This window comes from Hirundo rustica, chromosome 14 (genome assembly GCF_015227805.2).
Source record: "Hirundo rustica isolate bHirRus1 chromosome 14, bHirRus1.pri.v3, whole genome shotgun sequence".
Classification (NCBI taxonomy): Eukaryota; Metazoa; Chordata; class Aves; order Passeriformes; family Hirundinidae; genus Hirundo; species Hirundo rustica.
Window position 1 is genome coordinate 4067023 of NC_053463.1, and position 22078 is coordinate 4089100.

General features: G+C 41.0%; 1 protein-coding gene across 4 annotated transcripts in view; it reads left to right on the forward strand.

Annotated features, from left to right (window-relative positions):
• EBF1 (EBF transcription factor 1) overlaps nucleotides 1-22078 on the forward strand; it is a 266747-nt gene that overhangs the window by 170398 nt on the left and 74271 nt on the right. For 3 of the 4 annotated variants that reach the window (XM_040078263.2, XM_040078260.2, XM_040078261.2), the window contains exon 8: nucleotides 7818-7959. In XM_040078263.2, the coding sequence (XP_039934197.1) occupies nucleotides 7818-7959 (142 nt within the window). The remainder of the gene's footprint in view (nucleotides 1-7817; nucleotides 7960-22078) is intronic. The other variant, XM_040078262.2, reaches the window with a different exon arrangement.

Sequence of the window (22078 nt, forward strand, 5' to 3'; positions counted from 1 at the left end):
GGTTTTCTTGCTCTGGAAGAGAGCACTCTTGAAGATAATGTCAACTCCACCGGAAGGGAAAGCATGGAAAGGAAAAATCAGAATGACCTCACTGTTGTTTTCAGCTATGGGACTCCCCTGCTCTGAGATATTCCTCTCTCCATGGGGAACAATTTGTTTTCATGCAGACACAGGGTGAGCACCTTGTTTGATGGCTGGGGCAGAGGAAGGTGTAAGAGCAATTAATAAAATCAAGTTTGTGACTACAATTTTTATTCCTGAGCAGTGCTAACGAGTTCATAAACATGCACCGATGGGCTAAAGGTCCATCCCTGTAGTCAGCACTTGGAAAAACCTACCATGGTGTCTCTTTCTTGGGATGCTTTGGACTGGTATTTTCCCACTGTTGCATCTTGTTGCACTTGGAAGCTGAAATATCAACACAGCTTCAGATGGCCAAGGACGTCTTTTTATGCTCCACCTATGTCATAACTCGTTTTGGGATGAAGAACATCACTGTCCCTTGGGAAGGTGGTCTGTACTTCCCTAGTGCTGGCAGCAGAGTGGAGTGGTGCAACACTGAGAAATAATTGCTCCAACCCTTTTATTGAAGACATGGTCTTTGGCTGTGGCAATAATGCTTTACCTGGGTATGTGCTGAATGAAAATATGGGATAGAGAGTCAAAGGATCTTCTCTTTTGGTGGCAGGAGTGAATGTATCCCATGGAGGAAACATGGTAGAATCTGTCTGCAGGGCTTTGCCTCAGGGTTCTGAGGAAAAAACAAGAGATTTGTCCCATAGACCACATTGAGATAGAAAACTTCAAAATGTATCTGCTTTCTGTAGTTACTCAGGACATTGCTTGCTTCTTTTCCAGCATTGCTGCACTTAAAAAAAAAAAAAAAAAAAAAAAAAAAAAAAAAAGTGTTGAATGTTATGTAAGTGACAATATTATTTATATGTAGAATGCCTTTTGTTGAACTGCTTAATAGCAGCAATGCTGGAAGGCCAGAAGGGTGCTATATGCCTCTGAGCAGGGAAGTGCAGAAGTGAGGAGATGTGGCCACAGGGATTAAATTAATCAGTGTAAAAGCCAGCATTAGCATGGCAGAGCCCTCAGCTTCTCACCCCACACTCCTCCCTCAGTCACGTTTCTCCTGTGATTCCAGAAGGCATTACCACGGAAAGAGAGTGTGGGAAAAGGACTCTCACCAGCACGGGGATTTAGTCCCAGCAGTCACCCCTGGGGCCTGTCAGAGCTTGCTTCACAACATGTACACTCTGCTGGGGCTGTGCTCGCCCGGGCTCGAGGCTGATTTTCATATGGAAATGCCTGTGCGTGTTCCCTCAGAACAGCAATCAGGAGCTGTGTCGGTGGGGAGGTAGGACATAGGAAAGGTTGTTGATCTCTTGACTTGTAAAGACATTCTGTCATACAAACCCAGCTTCACAGCAGTTGAGCTTTCCGTGTGTAAACAGAGACTGCTTAATTACACAGGTCATGTCAATTAGTGTGACCTCAGCATTTTCAAGAAATTAATCACTTTCAGCCGAGTGAACCACTCCTACTCTCATACAGGGTGGCATTGAAGCTTGCAGCGTTCTCTTCAGTGCCCAGGCTTATTGTTTTACAATAGCTGCTTTTGTTTCTTCCCTTTTCTTTTTTTAAAAAATTTTTAACTTGTTGGTCTTTTAGCAATAGACGTCTTAAAATAAAACAGCTGGGCTCTGCGGAGTCCAAGCTTCATTTATCATTTCTTAGGGTGAAAAGGACCAAGTGTACATGCAGTATCTCAATGCTGTGGTGCTCCTGGGTCTTTGAGGCAGTGTTGTGTAGGAACCAAGTGAAATCTCTGCCACTGTGTTTGCTATCAGCTGCCTTTGAATTGTTGCCAGTGACTTACAAGGTCTCCAGTGGTGAATGTCAAAGTTCTGGTTAAAACCCATAGGCATAAGGTATTTCCAGATACTTTTAAATGGTACCATGCTCATTTTATACACACAAAAATGGAGGCATTCCCTTCTTTCATTCCCCTGCTTGTGCTAGGCTTTGAGGGTGCCAACAGATACATCCAGCTTTTGGTCTGTCATTCATCAGTCCCCAAAAGTTGCTGTAAGTTCTTAGAACACAGATTATGGTTTTGATGGGAGAATCAGTGAAGGGTCAAGGACATGAGTCTTGCAGCATCTAAGGATCATTCCTGTGGCAAATTTCCTTTCTTAATGGATTTTAGAGTTGGTTTGTTTTTTGTTTCCTTGCAGCATGGCATTTTCTGATCATCATCTGATACAAGACACGTTAGGAAAATACAGGATTTTAGAGTTGGTTTGTTTTTTGTTTCCCTGCAGCATGGCATTTTCTGATCATCATCTGATACAAGACATGTTAGGAAAATACAAGGAGGAGGCAGAGTGTGTGTTGATTCAGGCAACCTGTGTATGACTCTTCATTCAGTCTCACAATCAGAAATGAATTAGGAGGTTTTATCCTGAACTTTGCTTGCAAATGTAGGAGTGTGATAAGTCTAACATAAAAGCTGTTGTGGGCCTGGAAGGAAATAAATTTCTCTGCATGTCTGAGACGTCCAGGCATGTGAGGAGTGCAGTGCCAGCAGAATGTGTGTGCTGGAGCAGTTCTGGCCCTGGCTGTGTTGATTGTGTCTCTGTTAGCACAAGGAGACAGTCGGGGAGGAGAAGTCAAGTACTGCGCACTGCTTCAGCTGTGCTTCACACTCCCTGCTTTTCCTTGAGAAAATCATTTCATCTTGATGCTTCATCACAACACACAATTGCACACAACATTTGGTGCTGTTGTGAATTATCACCTTTGCCCAACCTTGTCTTTTTATTCCAGAAGCCCCACGGAGCAGATTCTCGGTCTGGTTGTGAATTCTTCATCACAATAAGTCATCATTCTTGGTGGGATGGGCTGTAGAGCCCCAGTTAGTGGTGATAATAATACTACTGCTAAGTAGATGGATGGGGGAACTCTGCCCAGATTTGATTTTTCAGAACTAAAAACTCATTCATACAACCTAAACAGTTTTGTATGTTATTGTAATTAATGAAACCCAGGTGCCCTAGCTGTCTTGTTGTTCTTGTTTTAGCACAACTGCTTGTGAACTGACACATGTCAAGTTTTAATTTAGAGGAAACTTTTCAGGCTGTGTCACTGAATAAGACCCCAAATATTCACTTATTATGAAAACCTTGAAAGTCACTTAGAGATTGCCACGCTGTTTGATTCTGTTACCACAGCCTCTCCTGCAGCAGAGGCTGCTCGTTTGCCTCCATGGGATGCTGCCACTCATGTTTGAATTGAAGCCACTTGTGTCTTATTGCAAATTTGCATAAGAGACAGAGATGATGCTTCATGAATCCCAGATAATGGAATTTGGACATGCAAGGCTCCATCCCCAGAGAAGGGAAAGGCAAAAAAAAAAAAAAAAGAAAGAGACTGAAAAATAGCAGTGAGAGCTGTGGCCCAATTCAACAAGGTAATTAAGTGCCCGACCTGTCCTTGAGCACATGAGCAAAATTACTGAATGTGTTGTACTTATGTGCTCTTAGTTAGGCACATTTTGAAGTGTCTTGTTAAATGGAAAGTGATTTTTAGTTACTAGAACAAAGAAGTCAACACATTGTAGGAAGAGGTCACCAAGTGGTGATGAAAATAAAGATGTGCTCAAGCCATTTATAGCTTTCAGAAGAGTGGCAAGCACTGGAGTTACATATTTAACACTTAGGACGCACTTCAAACCTGGAAATCATCCTGGCCAGATTTTCTCTGCCTTTGCCACTGGGTATTGGGGACATTGCAAAAATATCAGATCACTCACCATACACTGGAGAAAATTGAAAGCACAAGGAAAATGCTATGTCTTAATCAGTGAGTGAAGCTTAATGGGCTGTGGTTAAAAATCAGGAGTTGTGTAATGCTTAATTTTGATATATTAGGTGAGGTACTATACCAAATATACAGGCCGAGTGCTAAACGTGGATAAATAGCTTGATCTCCAGGCTCCTAGTCTTTGAATATTCAAAAGAAAAAAAGAACAACAACAAAAAAAACCTAAGCTCCAAAGTATTCACAAACTGAACTATTTAATGGCAGGCAGAATAATCCACAGAGCTGGGATACGTTACTGCTTTCAATAGTGCCAACTTCATTGAAGAAAGTTGTAAACTCGTGTGTTTCTTTCATACCTCTGTCTCCTCTGGTGTTGATACAGGATTTAAATTCAAAATCTATGAAGGGCTAAAGCTAAAGCTCAAAATCATTTTCCATGTTTGCCTGTCTCAAATTAAAACCGTGTTTTGTTGACAAAATTTGGAAAGGTTTGAGATTTGGCAGACCTGGTTGTCCCTGTGCTTACATTAATGTGTCAGCACCTCATTAATCATTTATTAAACTGTAGTGTGCCTTTCCCTCTTGCTGCAGTCTGTGTTTTAGGATGCCTTGGTGCCCATTCCACATATACTCTGGCTGTCCCCTCCCCCTAATTTTATGATTTCTCCACAAATTAGTTTTAGCATGTGTTTTAACTTGAACATATCCCAGTCGTTTCAAAATCAAAATGAGGAGAGTGTAGTATTTTTTTAGATTAAAAAATACGAGTAGAACTTGTAAGTATGTAAGTGCTCTGGAGCAATCCAAGCAGGTAACTGTGGCATACAATATTCAAGGTGCATTTTTTCACTCTTAATAATTAGAGGCATTAATATTTCCTTAGTGCAGTGCGCATTCAGTGTTCCTCTATTAATGAGAATTTTCATTTAAAGAATTGAGCAGCAAGAGCGTGTTGCTTCTTACAGGTGCGCTATGAATAATCTTTTTTTTTTTTTCAAACAGACACATAAGAGTTTTTTTTTTTTTTTTTTTTTTTTTTTTTCTGCATTTCCTGAAACTGGAAACAGTTTCTCTTGGGGATTCCATTTATAGTTTCTGCTGCTAACGACACCAAAGACCCACACCAATGCGGTCTCTTCATAGTAAATCAAACTGTTCAGGAGGGAGAGGGAGGTAGGAAGACATTGTTAAGTAATTCAAAATATGTTGCATCAACAGTTTTGAAAACCTGAGGAGGGGGAAATTAAATGTGGCTTTACTCACATAAAACCTCAACAGGATTGTTTCCTCAAGCTCTTACCTAGAAAGTTGCATGTATAGCAACAGCTACTTAGATACAGGATTTCCACAAGTTTGAGAATTACCTTACTGTTACTACTCTTGACTCATTTTTCTGGAATCCCGTTTCTAGAAGTGTTAAAAGTTTTGTTTTCAGCCCAGGATTGATCAGCTTCAACAGGAAGTCTGTGTATACCTATAGGGTTTTGGAATTGGTGAAAATATTTTATCATGTAGCCATTGTTATTAATTGTAATTTTGTTAATTTTCATATGCATCTAATCAGACCCATCGAAGAAGATAAGGAGGTAGCAAAAATCATGGAGCTGTGACAGGCAATGCCAAGGATTTGGCTCAAAATCCCACTTGCAAAGAATTTACAATGGTTGCAAGAGCTCAAATAAGATTGCAAACCCTGAGCCACTTACTATAAGATCATATTTTATTGAAAATATCATAAACTTTATTCTGCCCCTCAGGAATTCAAGGGATAAATTACTTTTGAAATCCCTTTTGGAATTTTATATATAGGGCTTGGGTTTTTTTCTCTCCTTAGTTTGATTTCAGAAAAACTTATCTGTAGTATTTGGTGCTTTCTTTTTCCCAAATTTCCATCTGTAGGAGCTCTTGAATCATTTATTCTGTATTTTAATATCTTTCACTTAAAACATGCACAAAAATCTATTGCTTGGAATGCCATTCTGAGGGAAGGGGTTAGGATATTTTATATGTAAAATATTCGCTTTTGTATTCCTCTTTTGGAAGAGAAAGACTTCAGGATCGTCTCTGGGCAGTTTAGTGGCTTTGCTTACTTTTTGAGTATTTTAATTGGGGGCCAAAAATAGGTAGAAAATTTTTCCTTTCACTCTTTTCTTTTTTTTTTCAGCTCCAATTCAAGTGATGAAATTGAATAGTTGTAAGCGATCCTTTAAGTGTCCCCATTTGACCAACTTTGAGAGGCAGCAGCTTCCTGAGAGAGTTGAAGCAATGTTTGCCAATCCTTGTAAAGCATTTCACCTCTTCAGAGGCTAAAGCCTCTCAAAACCAAGAACAATTAAAGCGAGAGCCTTTCAGGGCGACTGGGGAATTCAGCAAAATAAATCAGAAATCCTCTGCCGTGGCTCTGGAGGCTTGCCTCATTATAAGAGCAGATCTATTAGCCCCCTTGCCATTGTCTTTCATTTCTCAAGTGAGGTGATTCTAATTAAATTAATCTGCATGTCAATCTATCGGTGATCAATCAAAAGGGCTGAGGTCCCCCTTTGCGGCACTGTGCTTGCGGCTGACAGGGGCTGATAATGGAGGAAGAAATAAACTGTCGAGCAAAGTTAATTAGTCAACATAATAGGTGGATTAAACAGGAGCTGCTGATTGCTGTTTCACATGTCGAAGCATGAGGTGGGAGCTGAAACTGCAATTAACAGACAATTATTATATTTGGTTGTAAGAGGTCGCATGAATAAACATATCTCTGTGGGTTTCAGTCTTTAATCCCTTTCCCTGTTTAATGTAAGGAGAAGTGTAGGTCATTTCTTCTTATTGTTTTAGTCAAAGTTCTCGAAGACGGCGCGTGCTCCTGGCAAACCAGCAGCCAGCTGAAGGCCAAATCTTTGGCTGGGGTAGAACCCTGGGAATGCCATACTTTAGCTGGGAAGAGGCTGTGGGAGGGGTGGCTGAATGAAAGCCAGGGAGGCTGCGAGACTGCTTGGTCTGAATGGGGTAGGAGGAGACGTGGTGTGATGAGCTCACAGCTCTGCAAGGGACTTGTGTCTCCATGGTATTTCATGTCTCGCACGCCCTCTGCCTGGACAGGGATTTCCTTTAGGACCCTCAGGGTTGAGGAGTCCCTCTGGACATCTTGGAGCAGCTGGGTCTTCTACTCTGGAGCTATCATTTTCCTGTTTGCCCCTGCTGGGCTGGCTCCTCTCCTGCCCCGGGCAGCTCTGGGGAGCAGAAGCGTCTGATCCTTCCTCCAGTGCAGTCCTGCTGTGCCTCCCTCACCTTGCCTCAAATCCAGTCCCAGGTGTTGACATTGAGATAAGTTGAGAAATACAAATAATTCTAACACTGGATGAATAGGCTTGTGTTCTCCAGATCAAGACCCCACTGTCAAGCGTGTGTGTGTGTGTACACAAACATGCCTATACTTTCTCCTTAAGACAGAGCTCGAGAGAAATTTGGGCAAGTCCAAGAAACTGCAGTGACCATGCTGAGGGGAGAGCAGCAGAAAAGGGTGGGGACAAGGCAGGCAACAACTCTTGTTACAACTTCACAAAATACACTTTTGTTTTCCTTTATTCCGAATCGATTCTCATTTGCAATGTCAACATCTCTATCTACTTCAGCGTGGAAGCTGAAGGATAATTTAGGGTGAAACACAGCTGCCCTTGTATATGGGGGGAAAAAATACTTAATAAAGATCCTCTTGTTAAAATGATGGTTAACAGTGTGCTGTCTGCCATGCAGCTACAAACTCTGCAATTTGACTTAAAACTGCATCAAAAGCTTTCGATGCCAAAGACCCACTCATCAATAGCGTCTCTTGTTAGATTTGTAGAGCATAAGCACCAGTTATTATGTGAAATAGCTTCGCAATTTTCTACAGCTCCCAGCTGTTATTTGTTTAACCAAGTTTATGACACTCTGCGCTTTTTAAAAAACACGTGGATTTATCCAAATTCTCCTCCATCTTGCTCTTGTGCTTGCAGGTCGTGGTGTCTACGACAGTCAATGTTGATGGCCACGTGTTGGCAGTGTCAGACAATATGTTTGTGCACAATAATTCCAAGCACGGGCGGAGAGCTCGAAGACTCGATCCCTCGGAAGGTACGCCTTCTTATCTGGAACATGGTAGGCAAATCATTTTCATTGGTTGGCATTGCTACTTTAAATGTGGATTTGTTTGGTTTGTGTCTCTGCCTGCTGGTTTCAAAATTGTCCTGTAAGCGTTTATTGTCTCTGGGGCCAGACGTTTGAAAAGGAATGGCCTCCAGACCAAAGGGGGAATTTTTCAAGTAGGTCAGCTCTAAATGTAGTGAAATGACAAACACGTGAGCAAACATGGGTGCAGAGGTTGTCCTGTGTGTCAGTGAAGTGGGGTGATTTTTTTTTTTTTAAATGTTGCTTGCATTTATTCAGCACCCAAAATTGGAGTCTGATTTTTTTTCCAGACTGCCCTGATTTTTGACTGTGTATCTAAAGGATGTTGCGTATATTCTGAAGTGCTCAGCACCCAAATTTTGGATTGCATTTCTTCTATCTATAGGGTGTTGATTCATCTGTTCCTTTGAATTGCCCTAAATGAAAGCAGAGCCCTTTTGGAAATCCATCTGCTTACTCCAGCCATGGAGGAATGTTCTTCTCTGGCTCCAGCTGTGCCAGCTGAGGACTTTGCTTTTCCCACAGCTGTTTGTGTCCCCTCCCTGCTCCAGGCTATCTTCACCATGAACATGCCAGCTAGGACAGTTGTGTGCTTGCTCCCTGGTCTCCTCCAGGCCAATGAAGTTCACTTGAATTAAACCATTTAAATAATCACTCTTTGCAACTCTGGCTTGTTGCTGAAATGATTGAGGGAGAAATGGTGCAAGGCAATTTGGCTTTTCTGAAAGCACAGTAAACTTCAGCAAGGGTGGCATGGGGGCACGTGGCTGGAAGCAGCCTGGGGACAGTAATCTCGTCTGTAAGGTCAGCTGGTCCTGGAAGGGAACATCTGCTGGTGACTGTAGGTGCTTAAAATGAGAGTTGTTGAGTGCAAATGTACTTTGAAAAGTCTGGATTTGATTAATGTTTTGTTTTGCTCTTTGTCCTCAAAGTTGATGACTACTGCTGAAAAACAAAACAAAAACAGAGGGCATTTCACTCCCCTCTCCCTGTTCCAGCTTGGTAGAATAGCTCTTTGTCTTCAAAGCTGTTTGTAATCCTAAATTCAATAGGTGCTTGCTCCCTCTAAGAGATGTGTACCCTCAGCTCCCATTGAAGTAGCTGGGTGTAGAAGGCACCAGTCCTTTATGTTGGTTTGTTCCACAAATATTTGCCAAGGATCTGATGAATAATTAAATAGATTTTTCCAAAGAATTTGAAGAAACCAGATAAATTTTTCTCTGGGAAAGCAAATGCCACTCAGAAAAATGTTAACTAGATATGTTAAAAGAAATTATTAATGCTGAGAAATGGGAAAATGTGTGGGTTTATACTGCTCAGTGGATTCCTGTGGAAATACTTTTCTATTCTGTTTATGCTTTCAGGCATCAGTCCCACAAGCACTTATGCATATATTTAAGATTATACTCACATATGGTCCTGTTGGGATCAATGAGGCTTCTTGTGTCAGAGAGGCTGAGGGTATTGATAAGTGTTTGCAGAATCGGGTCTGTAGTTCACACTTACTAACCTAAAATTCTTAGCTCAGCAGCGTTTCTCATTATATAAACATAACATACATCTGTATTTATTTAGTTCTAACTTTTTATGTAGGCTACGAGCCATTTTCAGCCATAATTCATGTTATAGATTTTTTTTTTTCATCCTGCCAACAACCTAATTTAATAAACAAACCACTGTCATAATTTTTACTGAAATTTATAAGGAATGTATGAACTCTGTCTTTATTAATTAGCAGAAGGCATTACAAAGGGAAACTTCTTTCTGTTCAACTTTGTAATCTTTCCATTAAGTCTAGTCTTAAAAAAAAATCCCATTTTTTTTTTTCTTATACTCCTACTAAAGTAGTTGCCATATTTTTTTTTCTTTCTTCCCCGTTGCAGTTTTCTCAGTGCATGTTTTTGGTTGAGGCAGTAGTTAATTTCTCTTACATAAATGCCCTCATTCTCATGCACGGTGGTGTCTTATTTTACCACAGCTGTCGTTCCCACTCCTACAACTTGAGGGATTCTGTTGGCAAAAAGCAACCAAAAAAAAAGATAATTCTCTTCTTATGTAGCTGCACACACCTGAGTTACTGTGGTGATATTAGAAGTCAACATCTGCAAAATATCTCCATGTGTACATTTTGTGGGAAAGGTGATTTTTCTAATCTGCTTTCTCAGACACCTCTCAAGCAGCCTCATAAAGCCACTGCTAGTAAATTCTTACTTTTTCATAGCAATCTTCACACTACAAAACTGCTCTCTTCCCAAAGGCTTGGTGGAGCCTTTCTTTTTAGCCTGAATCCTTCAGTCCAGCTCTCCAAGAATTCTCTGAACATGTGAGTCCAAGGAACAGGAAAAAAAAAATTAAATCGAGTAACTGTTGTTATGATGTTGTTAGGTATCTAGACTAAAGAAATAAAAAAGAAAGGAAAAGATTTAATGCTATTGAATTTTGGACAAGACCCATTGGAACAGATGACAGTTTCCTCCACTGAAATTAATTTTTGCTTTCAGTTTGAGTCACAAAATGTATTATTTTTGTCCAGTTTTTGGAATTTTTATTTTGGATAATATCAGAGGCCGTTTGTTTGCCTCTCCTCTTCCCAGCTTTTCTGCCTCCCTCAGGGGCAGGACAGATTGACCTGGGCTGTGTCCATAAGCAGGGAGATGGGAAGTGAACGTAGTCATGGTCTGTCTCTGGTTCATTGCTCTGATGAGCAACTGCTCATCACAGGTTTGTAAAATCTGGGATCTGACTATAATATACTCTTGACCAAATGTATTCCTGTGGACTTTTCCAGACGTTTAACTGCTTAACACAAATATCTGATGGCAGTAGAGATGAATGCCTGACTGTGAAGGCTGGGGAAAGGGGAGACAGAATGTAGCAAGGTGTGCTGGTTGGTGAGCTTACCTAGACAATATCCAGCTTATTTTTCCTTACAAACTTGTGTTTGCTCCTCTGAAACACGGAGTTACAGTTTATTTGACACCTAAAAGACACTTTGAGGGCCAAAAAGCTGGAAGGAAAGCAGCACCTCCCAAGCCACTCAGGAGCCTGGTGTCTCCACATTTGGGTTTCACCGTCTCATTAGCAGGTAGCCTGGATTATTTTTGGGACATCCAACTCATCTTTATTTATATCTTGCATGTCAGACTTTTCACTTGGTAAAGCGAGGGTTCATTTTTGTAGCTCCTTTTTCTCTGAATATAACCAGGACCCCAGATCCTGGTTTTGTATCCACATGCTGCCCCCTTGAAGCCGGTGGGCTAAGCAGCTCATCTTTCTAATAAATATATTAAAAGTAATAGCTGGCAGAGGTCAATTATTATTTCATCCATCTCTGTGTGGTATAAATAGGGTAAGCCACAGTAATCTGTGGTTTTCAATAATTACCACTTTTTCATTCACAAATAGTCGGATCCTCACTGGTTTTATATTTATGGTAAACCAGAAAGCCGGTGTGGTTGACCTTACCAAATTATATATATATATATATAGTAAGATGTATAGTCAAGAGCCAACAGGCCCCCAACCAGTAGGATATATTTGAGCTTGTAGTTCATCCCAGGGTGTCAATTTTAAAAGCAAAATCTTCCCAATGAAATTTAAGTGATGAACTTATGGAAGGGGGGGATTCTGGCAGGGCTTGCAAAAACTCCTTTCGAGTTTCCCAGCAATAAATCCACTGCAAAGTTTCCAGTTAAAACTCTTATATCATTGCAAAGTAGAAATTCTTTTTCCTCTCCAAATCTTTTGAATGTCTTTACAGGAACGTAAAGCCAATTGCCGCATCAGTTTCTCTATTATTTTTCCTCACTGGCAGAATGCAATGCCCTCGAAAAATGATAGTCCCTGAGACCCTGTCAGTTTGCATGCTCTAACACTTTATTATCTAATGATCTAATATGCAACAAGGCAAAGAGGGGGTGCTTATCACCCTGACAGGATGCCTAAGAGAAGTGACTAAATTACTTTATGTACCATTAGCACTAGCTGCCACGGTGAACTCACTGCGAGCATTTATGCAAATATTCCTGAATACATTCAAGTGGCCTTGTCAGGAAGACGACTGACAAGCAGCTTAAATGCTTGGGTTTTTAAAGGGACAGTTTTATTTCCTTTTTCCTTTTCCTTCCTCCTCCATAGGAGAGCACTGAAGGTGCTGGTGATGGTGAGGTTTGCTGATGATTTGGTTCTGAGTCAGCTCAACAGCAGCAGCAGATGAAAAAGTGCAGGGTAGAAATAGACACAAATGACAAGATGTGATGTCAGAGCTTGCAAGTGGAAGTGGAGATGACCATGACTTCCAAAGCAACGTCCTGCTGTTATTTTAATATGAAATATACATAAATCTCTGTGTGTTTATATCTAAAGTAAGTAATTATGTAGCAAAACCATTACGCCTGGTTGCCCTAAACTGGGAAGGATAGAGCATGGCTGAGTTATTTGATTGCTATTGTGGTACCTGAGACAGCCAAGCTTTTACAGTGTTGTTCTAGCTCATGACAGCAATGAGTGACTCCAACCATTTGCCGGCAGGTGCAAAACCTCCTACAAGAAATAAAAAGCAGTAGTGGCTGTGCCTCAGCTGGATGTGACACGTAGATCCTCTTGGCAGCAGTGGGGCATTTAAAGAGATTTTCTTGCCAATCCTGCGCATCCTGGGCCATCTCAGAGATCAGTTACTGCACAATCACAGATATTCCACTGAGCCCTCAGATTTGAAAGCAGAAATGATTGCTAGGCTGTGCCTTAGTGAATTAGGTAATTTCTGCTTGGACTATTAAAAAGAGGAAAAATCTCCCCCCACCTTATAAACTATTTTGAGAGGATAATTGTTGGAATTGCTAATCTTTAAAATAAAGCTTTGAGATTGACTGCCCTTAGTTTTCATTTCTAGTCCACCTGTAACAGAATTGTTGAGGACAGACATTGAATACCATGAATTCATTTGCACGTGGTGGGTGATTCCTGAAAGATGCTCAGAAATCTGACTGAGTGACCTTCTTCTTGTGCCCTAAGTGGCTCTGGCACAACTTCAACCACTAAATTTGGGGCAGTGTGTAAAGCGAAGAGGATGACCCTATCAGCTCCATTTTAACCATTTTATCCCTCATTTCCTTGGTGGTGCCTCTCTCTGTTCTAGTTGATGAAATTGTCACTCTAAGAATACTGACTGAAGCAAAAATTTTAGCAAGTTGAGATGGGTTAATCTTCAAAACTTGATACATTTTACCCTTACTTGGTATAGGTTCAGGTTGTTCATCAAAGCTAGGGACTGTTGCATTAAAATACTGGCCAGGTTTAGACAAAGAAACGTTAAAGTTTGACTTGTTTCATCCATGGGTGGAAGCACCTGTTATAGTTTAGTGCTGAGCTTAAGAACATTTTTGTGATTATATGAAAAATATAAACACACAAGATTTTTCTGCATCATATCATTCCATATAGAGTGGGCTTGATTTATTATTTAGAAGGGAAATATTGAAAAAAAATATTAGGATTCTACCACTCTACTTGAGGGGATCTTGTATGTTATTCTGAGTTATGTCTGCTTTCTAATTTATTTTCTATGAGGGAAGAATACCTTGGGTTGTTGGACATCTCTATGCATACACAGGGGAAAAAATGTGACTTTCAGAACATTGCACAACATGGATAGTAATAACAGTAAGTGAGCCTTGATATACTGAAGAATTGCAAAACTTCAAGCTGGAAATAATTTTCTTTATTTTTGCCAAGTTGTCTTTTTCATATCGGTTCCTTCATAAATGCAGTGACTCATAAATTCAGGCAATTTTTAACATAATGGCTTGTTATGTGTTCTTGGAGCCTGACCTCACTGAGTGTATAATGTTAACCTTTTCGCTACCCTGTGGACTTATTCTATTTCACAAAATGAGGGAATGGTTGGGGCTGGAAGGGACCTCTAGAGATCATCCAGTCCAACCCCCTGCTAAAATAGGTTTGTCTGGAGCAGGTTGCACACGATCCCATCCAGTCGGGTTTTGAATATCTCCAGAGAATGAGACTCCACAACCTCTCTGGGCAGCCTGGTCCAGTGCTCTGTTACCCTCAAGACAAAGTTTTTTTCTCACAATCAGACGGAACTTCTAATACGAGTGAGAACACCAGGGCTGGATTAGTTCAGAATGTGAGCTTGGGTGGAGTTGGAGCACCTGTCCCTCCAAAGACACAAACCATGACCAGACAGTTAAGATGCTTTACTTGAGAGAATTGGTAGCTAAAGGCTCATGATGATCTCAACAAGATTTTAACTCTGGGAAGCACTGAAGTAAGCTTCCAGTACTGTGGCAGGTTCTGTTTTGCAAATGTTGAGTAAGGACATGGTGTTTTCCCAAAAAATGTATGGCAGGTCAGGGAGAAGTTAAGGTTTGAGTAATTCCTCACACAGGAATTGCTGGATGAGGTTCTCTGATGGGAGCTGTGCAGGGTTCCAAGGCTGGATGATCAACATGCTTTCTTCAGGAGAGAAATCTTGGGATCCATCAGATCAGCAAAACATGGCAGCGCTAGGATTTGTACAGCTCCAATTTAGGCAACCAAAACTGAGTTAACTAAATTGTGCCCCACTGAATTTTGCTGACGTCTTTTTTTTTTTTTTAATCTTCACCAGAGCAGAGTCGCTGTGTGCAGGCCCAGATCCCTTATTCCTCCTTGGATATTACTGAGGATTGCACAAGAACTGGGTGGGTGGGTAGGTGGAGCTGCCCTTCTCACAGCCAGTCATGCCAAACGAAAAGCAGAAAATCTTTTGTTTCTGTTTGTCTGGGCCATAAATCATCCATTATGGAGAGGTACTCAAAAGCTTGGAATATCTGGCTGCATCAATTCTGATCTTTCAAAATTTATTTTTAGTCTGAGGCTAAATGAAAACAAGATTTAAACAATGAAAAAGGATTTTTAATGGCTGGTTTAAGTGAGGAGATTCCAGAATTTCAGTTCTGATATTAGAGTGTAGCTATTGCATGAAGTTGGATGTTTGAGTTTGTGAGGTCTTTTTGTTTTTTTAAACATTATTGTATAACACATTTGTGCTAACACTTCTGCAGGAGGCTTAGGAGATACCATTTGAGGTATTCTAGTCATTGATGAAAGGATTGCTGTTACATAATGTCCATGGAAATATCTTCTGCGAAGGCAGATTTGAATACCACACTTAGAAGGGATTTCTGCCTGACAGTCACTTGTCAGGAACTTAGGGTCACGTTTAATTGAGAAGGGAAAATTGGGAGTGGGAAACACCTCGATTGTACAAAGCCAAAGTGGGAAAAGATACCTTTTTTTTTTTTCACTCTGTTCCCCTACTGGTTTGGGCAGATTTTGAAGGAAAACAGTTTCGTGAATTGTGGTTTGGAAGTTGAAGGCCAAGAATTAGTGATTTTTTGGGAATTCCTCTGGAGGTTATAAAATGTCATGATTTTCAAAGAATATTGCTTACAGCAGTTTGCAGGTATCTGGACACTTCCAAATGTTTCATGTTGAGCACCCCAGTATTTAAATACCCCAAAGCAATCAGTGATTATAAAAGGTCTTTGCTCCCATGAAACGTCAAAAGCTGGGAATCAACTCAGTGATAACAATCTCAGAATTAAAGGTTTTGTTAGGTGAAAAATTTCCACAAAACTGTCATTTAGAATATTCAGTTTAGAATACTTCACAAATAATGAACTCATCTTGTCACTGAACTGAGAGAGGATTGGAGTGAGCATTCAAGTCTCTGTCTGCCAAATGTTTCCCCAGGAAAATGAGAATTTGACAAGGCTCCTCCCCATCCAAGGAAATGAGTTAATAGCATAAACCAGGATACTGATGCAGAAAATGGAGCCCATAGAGTGGGATGTTTGGAGTGGTTATTCTAATCTGGTTTGCTATTTGAAAGTTATTAATGTTTAGTAGTAAAGAATAAAAAATAAGCTACTAATAATTAATATTGGAATGAAGAAAGGCTTTGTGTTTGGCCCAAATCCAGAGTACAAGATTTTTGGGAGTGTATGGCATTACAAAAAGTGTGCTTTCATTAAAGCCAGTAGTATAACTTCATAAAGTGGTTTTTAAAATCTTATCCCAAACTGTTTGCTGAGTATAACCAGAAAGCTTTGTGTGTCACAATTAGTCCTTTCTGCTTTCCACCTTCATTCCACGAATTTATAGTTCTCTTTGTGACAAAGCAAATCCTTAGCGTGAAAGTGACTGTAATATAAGCAGTGCTGGTTTATGACCTCACTGAGCAAAGCCAATGGGCTTAGGAAGTTTATTAAAATTATCAAGAATAAAGTTTCATGAGGAACTTGTCTGAAGTTTAGAAGTTTAAGGTTATTTCTCAAAAGTAATTCAAACATTTAGATGTGCAAATTAAGGTGCAATGGCCACAGTGAAACAGTTAATGAGTTACTGCCCTTCATAGGATACTTAGAATTTTCTGAACTTCTGATCCATTTTTTATGACAAAAATGGTCATTCAAGAGTATAGGTATCCCAAAGTAAATTTTTTTGGGGAAATTCTTGGACCTAAAGCCAAACTTGTAAAGCACCAAGGTGCCTAAAGCTGCAGGTAGGCGTTTAGTGGGATTCTTGAAACTCTGGCTACAGAATTTCTGTCTGTTTGTGAAGTACTTTGAAAATCCATTGGTTGCCTACTGGAACCACTGGATTGGTGGATGCTTCCAAAATTCTGATCCCAGGTGCTGCAGGAACCTGTGTGCTGTTTGTTCTACTGCCCTTGAAGTGCCTCTTAGCACTGGGAACTTAAGGAAGTTCAGAATTAATTATGTTTGGTTAATACCGTATCATTATGGTTTTGCAGCAGCTTTCTCAGAGGTTCTGTATCTATCCCATGAAAAAGCAAAGTGCTTTTCCCACAGAGGTCCCTTCTGAGTTGTGAAATGGCAGCAGAGTGCTGGATCTCTCCCCTGCTGCTGGAGGCTGAACAGACAGCTCGTGTTGCTGTTCCCTGAAAACCCGGGCTTGCATATGGAATTCATAGGTTTGGTGTTACCTGATCCATGCCCACAGGGAAGGCCAGCGCTCGGAGCAAATCCTGCCTGACCACAGCACTGCTCCTCTTTCCAGCCGCAGCATTAGTTCATGGGTTGGGTTTGAGGTCACGGCACTTTCCCGCAGGATGTTCAGGTGAGAGCATCGCTCAACTCCCTGGGCCCTTTGAGGAGAAGAAGAGGGGCAGAAAGAAATATTTCTGATCATGTGTGACTGTCTGAGACACTGAAAGGTAAAGCTACTGTGATTAGGGGCCCTTTGGGGAAAGTTACTCTTTTCCTGGGATTGTGACCCTGAAGGTGACGGTGAGTGCTGCCTCGTCCTTCAGCCCTGAGCCTGAGCAGAGGTGCCTGCAGGAAAGCCCAGAGTCAGGTGCCTGCTCAATATCAGCTGCCAAATATTTTTTAAGAGGTTGCTTCTGGCTGCTCCCTACCTATGATATCGTCTTGCTGAGATCCCTTGGTACTTTCCTGAGCCAGCACGGAACTCCCTGGGTCTCCAGGGTTGCAGAGGTGTCTTCCCATTTCTGCTTATTGTATAGTGGAAAGACGATCCTAATTTAGGCAGTCTGACTCACCCAGCCGGAGCTGGAGTCTGACGTTTGACAGGCTGCAATGCCTGAGGTAGGTGGTCTGAATGCGGCCCTAAATAAATAAATAAAAACCTAGCATGACTTTATCAGAGACATTGAAAGAACAACTTCTCTAAGCATTTGTAGGCTCGAGTCCAAAGTATTCACACAGATTTTCAGCGTGCTGGTTTTATGTGGTGTCGTTGCTGGACAGGTACTATGAACTATAAATATAATTTTATGCTTATGTTTTTGCAAGTAAAGCCTAAATGGCTGGGAGGGGGTGCCTGACCCTGCACTCGGAGCAGCACAAAGAACAGAGGAAGGAACAGTCTGAGAGACACAGCGTGGCAGAGACAAGGGGGTCTCAGTCTGTGCAAAGCAGCCGCGGCTGCTGCTTGAAATGCAGTGCAGGTTATGTTGCCTCCATCTCTGTCCCACTGCCATCACAAACAGGAGCTGAGGATTATATTGCACCGCTGAATCTAATAAAAATAATAAAAATATTATTATTACTATTATTATATAATGATAATGTAACAATAATATTAATTAATTTGCATATCCACCCTTTCTATCCCACATATTCATTAGTTTTTAGGGTATTTCTGGCCAGAAGAGAAATTTAGTTAAACCCTCTGATCACTGGGGTGCTTTTCCTGAGAAGAGCCAGATTCCCTACCTTTCCCCTTGGCCCAGGGCCTGGAAACCCGAGGCCGTGCATCGGACCTCGGTCCCTCCGTTGGCAGCTCCACGTAACCTGTCACTGGCAGCGCGAGCACAATTTTTACACATGATGAATATGGATCTTTGCTGCATCTGGCAGGCTGCAGCAATGAATGCAGGAGACTGTCATTAATAGATAATAAAAGCAGAAAGAAACATTACTGGGAATAAGCCTTTCTTTTACTGGGAGTGATTATTACTTTTTTGTTCTTGGGCTGTGACTAGATCGAGCTGCAAAGAGCTCCAGTGCTGTGTGCACGCATGTGTTTTGTTGCTGGCTGTTTTTTAATCTGAAATGTTTAACCATGACATCTTCAAAGTGCGACTGTGTCAGACACCCTCATACACTAATAGATTTCAAAGATGAAGAGCCTTGCTGCTTTATGTTTAGTCATGCCTTCATCTATAAATTTATGGCAGTATTATGGTTTAATGAATTGAACAAGTCCCAGAACAACAACAAAAACGCTCTTTTGTTTGAATTTAGATATAGCGCACTTTGTTCTTCAAACGAGTAATAAAACCAATATGTTTCTTTGGTGGTAAACTTGGGGGTAACTTCATCTCACATTACTAATGAAGCACTCGGGGAGCTGTGTGTGCACATGTACACGTTTGTGTGTGGTAAACGGGTGCTCTCAGTCGTGGGGTTGGACGTAGGCTGAGCATTCATATTCCGATAGCGATAGGCAAACCTCCCAGAACAGATGGAGCAGAGTTCAGCACAAAGGTTTAATCCTATCAGGATGATTCCTGTATGGCCATCTGGATAATCCGGTGCACAAATTCAGTGCCTGTTAAAAGTACAACGTAGGCCAAGATTAGCGTCACAGATTTTCCACTAGACTTGTTCATTTTTGACTTTATGATTCTCAGACTCCAGAAAATTGCATTAGAGAGCCTGTGATTTGTGAGAGAAGTCAGATGAGGAATAAGAACTCTTAGGGTACTTGAATTTCCCTTGAAGAAACTGGATTACAGGCACTCCCTGTCCCTGGCAGAACTGCTTTGTGTTTCTGCACGGGTTGTTCTTGTTTCTGAAGGACGATTACTGCGAGCTCTCTGTTGTGGGCAGACTTTCTCAATTCTACTGAACAAAGAGACCCCAGCTAAAAATTAATATTGGTTGGATCTTATTTTTATCAGGAAAATAAATTCTTTGTTTCCTGTAGAATCCATCTCAGGTGAATTTCTGATTGTTGCGCTTGAGTGGGGGGGTTAATTTGAGGAATGTGGAGTTCTGTTTTTTTTTCCCTTGTGATAATGAAAGATGCCATAAAAATATAGTTGATACTAGTATTTAGTTTGGCCGTGAGAATTTAGATTGAGATTGAACTCTGTGTTTCTTCTAGAATATTTTCTGTATATCACCAGCCTTGCCAGCATGACCAGTGGATGTTGGAGCATCAAGGCTCAGCCCTGTGCACTGGATGCTCTTACACCATACAGGATTTTTTCTGGTCCTATATTCAGACTCTAGGGAGATTTATTATGAGGGATTTACTGTTTTGTTAAGGTACTGATGGAAAATGAAAATGAGGAAACAGGACCAGGGTGGGTGGTAAAGTAAACTAGAAATTTGGAAATTGCACCCACCTGCTCTTCTATTAGGTGGGCGTTCAGCAAAGCAGTAAAGCACAGGGTTAACATTTAGCAAATATAAAATTCTTTGTTGGATCATGGAGGACTGGTCAGTTAAATTAAGTATGTTTTGGAGTGTGCAAACTATGCAGTGGTGTTTTGTTTTGACAAACTTTTGGGGCTGATTTATAGTACACATTTTGGGCTTCCATTCGCAAAGTTGCCTCCATCCTCACCCAGAAATTGCATCAGTACAACTATTTTTAAACTACAGTGCACTTAACCAGATGCAGTCTCCTTTATGGACATGCCTATTGTTTTTAAAATAATCATAGTGACTTAGCTGGGCTCCATAACTTCATAAGGGAAGCTGATGGTGGAAAGCCATTGAAATTGAAATGGGAAAGGCAGATACAATTTTTTTTTCACTGTTTTATTAAAAAAAAAAAAAAAAAAAAAAAAATTAGAGCCCACATTCAGATACAACAATCCCATCCATGTGTCACACCTCAGCCCCGCACATGGTGTTTATTGCCTTTGGCTTTCACACACTGTTCTTGTGCCTCTGCAAGTGACACCGTGGGGTGGAGGAAGGGGTGAAGGAATAGAGGTGCAATAATTTGGGGGCTCACGGTAAAACATATATCTCGCTTGGGAGGTCAAAATATGTTTGTGCATCCCTGGGGGAGCAGAGCAGTCACTGCTTTGGCGTTGAGGTCTGAGCAAACTCCTCCCCAGTTGTGGAGCTGCCAAGGTTTGAAAGGCCCTGTGCAATATTCTTGGATGTCTGGTTTTCCTCCTGATCCAGTCTGTGCATCCCTGTGCACCTGAGCTGCTCAAGAGCACAGAGAGTGCTGAAGCTGAGGGGCTGCACTAGTTTGGGCAGGGAGAAATGTATGGCCAAAGCCACCCACAGCAGCTTCTTCATGGCTGGCTCAAAATGAAAATCTGCAATTTTGGGGAAAAAAAGAAAAAAAAAAAAAAATTAGAGCTTAAAGACAGCCCAAAATTTCCTAGGAATAAAAAAAATCAGAGTAGCACATCAGAAAAGTTGACAATAAAGTTGTTAGTCTTCTTGAAATATATGTATTTAGAGAGAGTGCAGATATCTTTTTCAAGAAGAATAATACATGTATTTTTTATTTATATATTAATGTTTAGCCTGAACATATATATTCAATTTAACATAATTTTAAGTGAATTTGTAACATTGCATTTTTCTTGGGGAATTTTTTATTTGCCAAACACACATGACAGTCCTCTCTTTGGAGGTCGAATTTTACTGGCTTGCAGGGAGATACTAAGGACTCTGACTGTTTTATTAATTTTTGGAAAGTAGGAGGTAGCTCCTAAAGTAAAACAAAAAAATAACCTAAATAAGCAAAGAAACTCCCAAAACTTCCTCTGTGATTTGAAAGGGTTTAAGAGAATGAATGAAAATACATTTCTTGCAATCATACAGAGATAACTAAATCATTATTTTATGGAAATGTTGTAAGTAAAACACAGAGCAGATTTTTTTTGTAACAGGTCTCTCATTATTCTGGATTGCCTCCTTTTTCCATGCAGTCATTTTTTCAGGCACTGATCAACAACTGAGAGCTTTGGAAATCATTAAGGAAAGAGAAACACAGAGGACTCCATGAAATGTAACTTTGCTAGCTGAGGCATCAGCAAGGATAAAAGAGAAACACTGGCTTAAGTATTGATTGTAGGTGGAATATTATCCCAGGTAATTTACATTTTCATTTCCCATTAATGGGAACCGTGCATCCAAAACGTTCGGCAGAAAATCACAGCCAAGACCTTTAATTTCACTATTGGAATAAAGAAAGAAATGCAACCTTCCTTCCCTTCCCCCAACCTGGAGGGATTGCACGGCGCGTGTATTTTTGGTTCAGTGATTTCACCCGGTGCAGATGTCACGAAGGACCGGGAGGAGGTTGCCATTTTTGGCAGGGTGCTGTAATCTTTAAGGCTTGCATATTCTAAATCCCCCAAATATCGAGGAGCGGCGGAGGAGAGGGCTGGGAAGGGGGAGCAGGGCATCACATCCTCGTGCCTGTGTCAAAGCACAAAGCTGCCTGAGTTATCTGCTCGAGAGGGAAACCTCTGCTGCCCTGTTTCCTGCCCAGCAGCTGCTCATTGTCAGCAGAGAATGGGAGACGGGGCCGGCTCGATACGCAAAAGGAAGGCAGGAAG